Source organism: Jatropha curcas, chromosome 8 (assembly GCF_041381405.1).
Source record: "Jatropha curcas cultivar XTBG-Jc1 chromosome 8, XTBG_Jcur_1.0, whole genome shotgun sequence".
NCBI lineage: Eukaryota > Viridiplantae > Streptophyta > Magnoliopsida > Malpighiales > Euphorbiaceae > Jatropha > Jatropha curcas.
Window position 1 is genome coordinate 5497354 of NC_143158.1, and position 9094 is coordinate 5506447.

General features: G+C 27.4%; 1 protein-coding gene across 1 annotated transcript; it reads right to left on the reverse strand.

Moving 5' to 3' along the window:
• Positions 1-7399: 7399 nt before the first annotated feature.
• Positions 7400-8505, reverse strand: LOC105633617 (gamma-glutamyl peptidase 5). The gene is made up of 2 exons (XM_012216243.4): positions 8061-8505; positions 7400-7979 (listed from the first exon to the last, which is right to left on the reverse strand). Exons 1-2 carry the CDS (start codon positions 8379-8381, stop codon positions 7533-7535), a joined length of 768 nt encoding a protein of 255 aa, XP_012071633.1. The 5' UTR covers positions 8382-8505; the 3' UTR covers positions 7400-7532.
• Between the last annotated feature and the right edge of the window lie 589 nt (positions 8506-9094).

Genomic DNA, 9094 nt, shown 5'->3' on the forward strand with positions numbered 1-9094 from the left:
GATAAGTTTATTGAATGAGCTTTTACCGAGCCGAGCCTCGAATAGCTTCCAAGTGAATTTTCTTATTTATAGCCCTAACGATTTGTTACATATTTTCAAATTATGTTATTTAAAAATGTTAGCAACAACGACGGGCCCGACTTTCCCCGGTCCTGACCAAACAGGCAGCATAGTCGAGGCTAAAATTTCTCGAGACAGCCACCAAAAACCCTACAAAACGGTGCTTCTTTGGCCTAACATTCGCGTGTGGATTCTAATTTACCTTTGTATAATACTACTAATTTCAAATCTGACGTATCAATAAACCAAACCACTGTGGAAAATGCTAGTAACCCCAAAATTGATTTTTTTTTTTATTTGAAAAACTCCGAGTTAATTGACTCAAACCAAAAAATTTATGGCTCAAATTAGGTTAGAAGGATCTAATGGTGCTAATTAGACCAATTTGGAATGGGGAGGAACCTTGGATAATGTACCTCTTTTTGTAGTTTAATGTAAATGGGACTTCTTTGACTACTCTTTAGTCAAACTTTTCTACTGTTTTGTGGGGGCCATCTTTCACTTTTTCTTGATTATTGAAAAAACATTGCCTTAAAATACTAGTTATAGGTTTAACATTAGAGTTGTATTCTTGAAAGACTTAATTAAGTAAAATTAATTGCAATAAAAAAAAACCTAATTATAGTTGCTTAGGTAAATTACCTTGGCTTGAATCTCACTTGTTGTTTGAATATATTTAAATAAATGTAATAAGTGAATCATTTCATTATTATTGCATCATCAACAACTAATTTCACAACGCTTCATTTGTACTATATTGAATATAAAAATATAACAAATTCTACTATTTATTAAGTTATTTTGCACTTATTTGCAATTTGTATAGTGAAATTAATATTTTAAAAAGTTAACTTTTTTAATTGATTTACATAAAAAAAATTATATTAAAAAAAAACACTAAAAAGCCTTACGTACTTAATCATTGTTTCATATATTAATTATAATTTCAAATGTTAATTTATTAAACACGAAATAATTAAACTTTTAAATCAAATAATCTTAAATCAGTTATATTAGTTATTTTTAAATAATTATATTTATATAAATTATTTGATCATGAATGCATATTGAATTCGTATCCAAATCAAATCATTCACAATTCATGAATTCACACGTTTAATGATTTGGGTCAGATCAAAAATAATCGTTTGACTCGTGAATCCGCCCGAGTATTTTAAATCAATAAATCCTGTGTCCAACCCTATTCACAGGACATACCCACAACAGTAAAGGACCAACAATACCCTTATCTCTCACATTTCATGTCTGAACAGCCCAAGATTGATTAGAATCGTAAGACAGGAAACATACAAGAGAGTACAATGTGGAATCTGAGTTGTCGAGGATTTAAACAAAAGTGTTGGACATGTGTATGGTGATTAGACTAATGTGCATGATTTGGCGATGCACCTTAGTAGGAGAATACATATATGTCCAATTGGTGTACTCAAAAATGACTCTATCATAATATAGAACAACAAGAGACAGAATGTCTGAGGAAAAGTCAGAAAATCAGAGAAAGTGAAAATGGATTTTTTGTAGAAAAGAAAATAAATATATTATAGAGATTAGTACCTCAAGACAAAGTAGGGTACCAATTCCATCCTTAATCAGGAATCTCACATCCAATGGTCCTGATTTAATCTCCCCTTTTAATTTCCCTGCAGTTAACTTAAAAACCCATAAAATATATATTAAATTTTTTTTTGAAAAAAAAATCTATAAAGAACGTTAGATCAAGCTTTACCATTTCATCAAATATTAAAGTTTCATCAAATATTAAAGAGAATAAGTTTCACCATTTGTTTCTTCAAATTCTAAATATTTTTATAAATGTTTTGTAATCAAACAATATAAATAATAAAAATATATTTTAATCTTAGTCAAATCGCTAAATATTATCTCAAAAATTTATAATTCAACGGGACAAAAGTAATTTTACAGGTGAATTTTATGTATAAAATAAAGTATTTAAAATTTAAAGTCACAGCTCTTAAAAGATTTTAATTACTTAATTACCACAAATATATGATAAAGGAATTATAATAAATAAAAAATAAATGTAAATTTGGTCATCACTTGCTTTGTCTCTATCCAGACAGGTTTTTTTTTGTTTTCTCTTTTTGTACTTTAATATATTCTTTTACGAGAAAGCAGCTGAAGAGAAGCAAAGAAAAGAAAATGATCAACAAAAACACAGAACTAGAAATGGCTAAAAGAAAAAAAGAAGAGAGAAGGCAGTAAGATATCAATCATTTTCAAAGCAGATATTCAAAAATCATAACGATACTTTTCTTGTGCGCATGACTGAAAACTTGACAGAAATAAAAAACATCCTGCATGTATATATTTCTAAAAAAATGTTTCACGAACTAGCAACATACTGTAGATAATTATAAGCTAATATTACGCACATTAGGTTTTTCTGTTTGTTTACCGGGAAAATACAAGAAACTTTCTGTTTCAAGAACCCAAATTCTTGATTCGTGATAATGAAGAGTTGGAGAAAGATATGCAGAGAAAAGTTGGAAAAGAGTAGAGTTAGTCAGAAGATAAGTGAAAACTTTATATAATAATATAGTAAATTTTTTGTGTACTCTCTTTCTTTTTTCCGGCAAATATTTTATGTATGTGTTAGAAAAGTGAAAGGTCTGATATCTTTACAGTCACAATCCAATTTCTAAAAATTTCAGCGGAAAATCTTGGATTATAATGAAAGTTATCCCATAATTAATCTCCACAGCAGTATTTGGGATTTAATTTAGCTTCTGTTAATAACTGTAAATCACTCTCTTCTTTGAAAAATATACGTAGACACTTTATGAAAAGGGAGGGAAAGGAGAGAAAATAATGAAAAGTAAAGAACAGAAAGGAAAAGTAAAGCAAAAGATGATCCGAATTAAAAGATGATTATATGATGATGAGACCACGTTGTTTGTATTTCAATTTGGGAATTAGGGTTTCTTTTGCCTTTTTTTTCTATTATTTTTATTTATTTTTTTATTCCTCCATGGCCGATTTCTTTGACCCTATATTTCTTTCTTAGCCTGGAAACATTTTGATTTATCTGGATTTTTTTATTATATTATATCATTGAGTTTTGAAATTTATAAAACGGAATTGAAATATATAAAGTTAATTATTTACCAATAAAAAATAAATATATAAAGTTAATTAGAATATTAGAACTGAATAAGGTACCAAATTAGAATATTATTTTTCGTTATGTGAATTTTGTTTATAAAATAAAATTTATAAAAAAAAAACGTATGGAACTCTTAAATTTATGATGAATTTAATTTTTAAGATTATTATTGTTATTGTATTTTGAAATACATAAAATTCTCAAACAGATAACATGATATGATGTTATAAACAACATTGATACGGTAAAACACTAAGACAGTGTTTAACAATAATTTTTTAAATAGTTTTTAGCGTTTGACAACGCTATTTTTTATATTGTTTGATAAAATATCATTTGAACTGGCTTTTAAAGATTAGAGTAGCGTAAGATTAAATTACATGCTACTAAAACGGCTAATAGTTACATTCTATCACTGAGCAAGTGATATAAAATTAATTTCGTCCATATATAAATTACTAATTTAAATGTTTATTATTATTAAAATTAGAAAATTCAACAGTGCCAAGAATCCGAAACCTTGTTCAGCCTACTTTTTCCTATCTGTTAGCCTTGTTAACTTGCTGGGCTTGACTGGATCTAGTAAAGGATGGGCCCAAGCTAAATTTTTCGACGAGATTGGGCTAAACTTGGCAATTTGTTTTGCCCTTTGTTTGGCAAGTTTTTTCCCCTAAATTGATCACCTAAATAGTAAATATGCTTACAAGATTTTCGTACCAATAATAATATGAGAAAGTAAATAAAAAAATACATATACCTTTTATTTTTAATGATGCTAATTTCATTATAAATATTGTGAATTACTAATTTTATGTCTACAACAAAAGTAAGTGATTAGACTAATATCTCAGTGATTATTGTGGTCAATTTTTTATTAGTAGATTCAAATAAGACAATAAGAAAAAATGACTATATTTTCATTTATCAAACAAAAACCATAGTCCAACCATGAAAAGTCAACTATTGAATTTGGAAAATCCAAATAGCTCCTTGTATTGACTCAATCCAACTTGACTCAATGGTTTGATGCTAAAAAATTCAAACCAATCCTATCAATATATAAGTCTAATATAATAAAAAGAAAAAATAGCATAATTTGAATATTTTATTGACTTTTGAATTTTTTAGATAATTTCATGATCAATAATCAATGAGTGTTGAGACGAGTAGTTCAATAATTTTTTTCTTTAAATAAGCTTGGAGGTTCAAGTGATGTTAAAAATTCGAATCTCGTAGATAAAGCAAAATACTTACCTAGAGGGTGACTCCGACACCGAATGTGGCATTCACCGTCGAGTCTCTCGGGACTGGGCGGCAGGTGTTACACTAGAAGCAATTCATTTTTAATGGACTGCGTGGAAATTTTAATCCTAAGTCAATAGGCTAGAGGTTTATGTGATTGTATCAGAGAAGGAAGAAAAAGAAAAAAGAGTAAACCTGTGGAAATATTGCTATAGGAATCCAAATTTGAATGGCCAAATTTCTCCTAAGATGCTTGAAAGTTCTCATCTAATTTGTAATGCATGTGCACTAGAAATGCAGCCAAATACATTATAAAGAATCATCTTACAAATGTTCTTGATAATGAGATCATTACATTACGCAATTTGAGGAAATTCTCTTCTCAATTTTTCTGGTGGCTTTATTCTAAGTATATTGGCCTCCAAAAGTCTTATGTTTTGCATTTTCTCTTTTTTGGATACTCATTCATATCTGCTCTGCCTCATCAACAAAAACTGCATATGCGTGGCCCATATCTTAGTCGTCGGAAAAATAAATTTGTGCACCTTGAAATTAATTAATTTATTTAAATATATTTAGGCCTTAATTATTCTCCACACACATATATTAAAAATAATTAAGGCCTAACCATATTAAAATAGATAACTTTTATATATACCTTATATAACTTTTATATAATATAGTTTTTATTTATTCAGTAGAACCCGTATTTAAATAAGAAATTAATATAATCGATTAAAATTAAATTATTTTTTACCTTTCTAACCAATTAATTAATTTTGTTATTGGAATTATATTCTATTATAAAATTCTTTTTTGGGGAATCTAACGTCTAGTAGTAGCTAGATGAATCCCGTTAAGGTGGAGAATATTTCAGCTGATAAATGGTATTGCAATCTCAATCGAAAAGATGATATGAAATTGGAACAAATTGCTAAAAGAATCTGTCTTTATTTTTCTAGATAAATGAAATTCCGTCTGATAAAGTAACATTGCAAATATGAATCCCTAAATTTATTGAGGAATCTCAATCTTACATTTAAACATTAAGCACATATTTCTTTTATTTTGGAAATGAATTGAGAGTGAAAATAAATATTTAAAATGAAAGAACACCCATCAAATTATTTTTAAAATAAATAATAAATAGAAAATTATATCTTAAAATAAAAAATTAAAAAATTTGAAATACAAAACTAATTGAATTTCTTATAAATAATACAAGAAATAAAATTTTTATTTCAAGAATTAGATTCTATTTTCAATCAAGGAATCAAGAATTGTGTTTCCAAATAGGTGAAAGAAAAGTATTCTATATATGGTGTAACCCCTAGCCCATAAAACTGGACACATACAGTTACATAAAGTTGATATATTTAAAGATAGAAACTGTTCACCAAATTAATTATAAATAAATATGCTTTTTTCTCTAGTAGATACATGGAATTTTAGGAAATTTCAATTCTTGTTAAGGCTCTTTCATGAAGTTGCCAAATATGACTAAATTTGCTTATGGAAATGGAATCTCTCTGTTAATTCTTTGTGCTGCAAATTGACCTATTTCCTAGGACATGGGTGATACCTTTGTTAATTTTGAGGATCAAAAAACATTTTGTTCCCTAAAAATATTTTTAACTTATATAATTGCATTTTTTTAGAAGGATATATGATTGGAACTATTAAATAATTTAACTTATATATATATTAGACGGTTAAAAATGTAAAAAAATTATTTTTTAACAATTTGTATTAATAGATGCATAAATTATCATACTTATTGGACGGTATTCAATAATTAAAAATGTGTGAAATATTATTCAATATAAGTGCTGTTTTATTAATTAAAAATATTCGATAAGTGTAATTTTATGAGTTAGAAGGATTAACATGTCAACTTAAAGAGTTAAAAATGTAATAGGCCGGTTTACAAAATCACACCGATTTATTGAGTATTATAACTAATAAAATTATAAATATTAAATAATTCAACTTACAAAATTATATTTATGTAACACTTATCTTAAGGTTAGAAAACTATGAAATTCATTATTTACTAATTTATGTTATGTATAAAATATCCAACTTATTAAACATATATCCAATAATTAAAAAATAAATTATATTATGTACAATCGATGTGATTATATTAATTAAGGTTTCAATAGATTTTATTTTACTAATTGAAGGATTTAATAAATCATCTTAAAAGTTAATGGGAATTTTTTTAAAAATAAAGTTGAGGTTGAAAGTTGGAAGCAGTATAAAAGAATTTATCAATTGAATAAGAATATGTTTTCGGGCTAGTAATTAATCATATAATAAAACATACTCCTTATGTAATAATATTTTTCTCCTGGAAATCATCCAATAATAAAAACACAACTATTAATAAATTTAATGATGGATCCATATACGAATAATGTTAATTTTAGTGTCTATATTTGTCATTTTTTTTTGTTTTAGTGTCTGAACAGAAAATTATGACAATTAAATATCTAAATTTGCAATTTTTTTCAATTTAGTATCTCCTGATGACATAAACAACCGCAATATCCAATGGGATTTATTGGAACCAACAAACGCCTATATGTCCACTTATGTGGACTGATAATTTTTACACGTAGGATGTTAATGTGGCAAAAGGGATAAAATGACACCAATTTAATATCGCCCCAATACCAAGACCAATTTTTTTTTTTACAATTAAATGTATTTACCCCCTATTTATTGTTAACAAATAAAACTGGATTCCCATTAAAAAAAAAGTGGATTATTTTATTCTATTTTTTAAGTTTGTCTATTTTTTAGCTTTATTGTTTCTTTTTCCCTCATTTATTATTATTATCTTGAAATAAAAAATAGAAAAATTTGTATGATATCACCCATGCACCGGATGGGTGATGTCATATTACTCGAGTTCAGATTAATACATATTTTTTTAAAGGGAAATAATATGTAAATTCTTATTGTGGATGTCACTGACATATTTATCATTTCTTTAAAATTAATATATATCAAGAAACATAAATGCATACAGTTAACAAAGGAAAAAAAAAAAAAAAAACTGAAGAAACTATAATCTATCTTAAAGAGTCTTCAAGAAATTCTTGCAAATACATTGCCAGAGTTTCCTATCAGGTTCAGCTATTTCCAATACAAATTTAGCTTTATCAGCCAAACCAAAATCTATAGAGTTGTTATTGAGAAGACGATCGATGAGGTTATAAAGAATGTCTTTAGTGTACTCAGGATGGCCTTGAATACCCAAAATGTGCTCTCCAATTCCAAACATTTCAACTCCTGTTTTTTCTGAATATGCGATTACTTCTGCTCCTAATGGAACTTCCCACACTTCGTCCTGGTGGCATTCTATTATCGTTAGTGAACTAGGGATTTCATTTTTTATGCTATCGATAAGCATTTTATGGCCTATTGGTGATATTAAATCCTTCACTATTCTCACTTTTCTTAATCCAATATCCCATCCGCTATATGCCTTTCCAACCTTCCCACCCAACGCTCTGCATAAAACCTGCAACCCATAAAAACAAAATTAAGAAACGGTTCATTTCTGAGGAAAACAGTTAATTTCTTTAATCAAATTAATATATACCTGATGGCCAAAGCAAATGCCAAGAACTTTCTTTTCCATGGCATCCAAAGTTTGCAGAAGAAAGCAAAGCTTGAGAATCCAAAAGTCATTGCCATAAGCATCATATGGGCTTCCACTAACAACAAAACCATCATATAAATGAAGGTCATTCATGTCAGGAAACTCTCCTTCAACAACCCTAAACAAATCCCATCTCTCTCCTTCTTCTCCAAAAGCTGCAACAAACACATTAAAATAACCTCCATACACTTTCTTTACATAATCATTGTCTCTTGCTGCCAGCAAAAGAGCATATCTTTTCTCTGCTGTGTTAATGTTCATATTGAAATATAATTTTTCAAGAAAAATTGACTCAAGAAATGAATAAAAGGAACTATTTTGAAAGAAATGAAAGAAGTATTTGTATGTAAAAGAGGGATAGAGAGAATTTCAGCTGTTGCTAGAAGTGAATGGTTTTTTGGATATGAGAAATGGAAAGGAAGATATTGGGTTTATATAGAAGGTGGGATTAGGAAGCCAACGCGGTAGAGATTTATTATTCTAATGACACTATAATTATTCCTGGTCCAAAACCAACAGAAAAATAAAGGAGCCTGAGAATTTAGGCTTTGTTCTCTTAAATCTCTTTAGTTTAGGAAACTGCATATTACACTCGGTCCAATTACTTCTCTGTATTTTAATTAATATTAACTAATTTTATGTTCATCTTGGTAGAATAATAATAATGATAATTATTATTATTATACTAAGCATGCAAATGTCAATTTATATTGTTCTGTACATGTTATTGGCAACGAGAAAAATAAATCCAATAGCTAAATGATTTTATTTATAAATTAATTTACTTTAAAGTTAAATAAACAGAAATGAACTGTACATATAAATAAATTTTTACTTATAAAATAAAAGTTAAAAATTTAAAAACATATTTATTGGAAGAATTTTATCTGAATACATATAAAGATAAAGGTATGTGTGACGATACAAATGTTTACGGCTGATCCTACGCAAAAATTTATATTTAAAAGAAATTT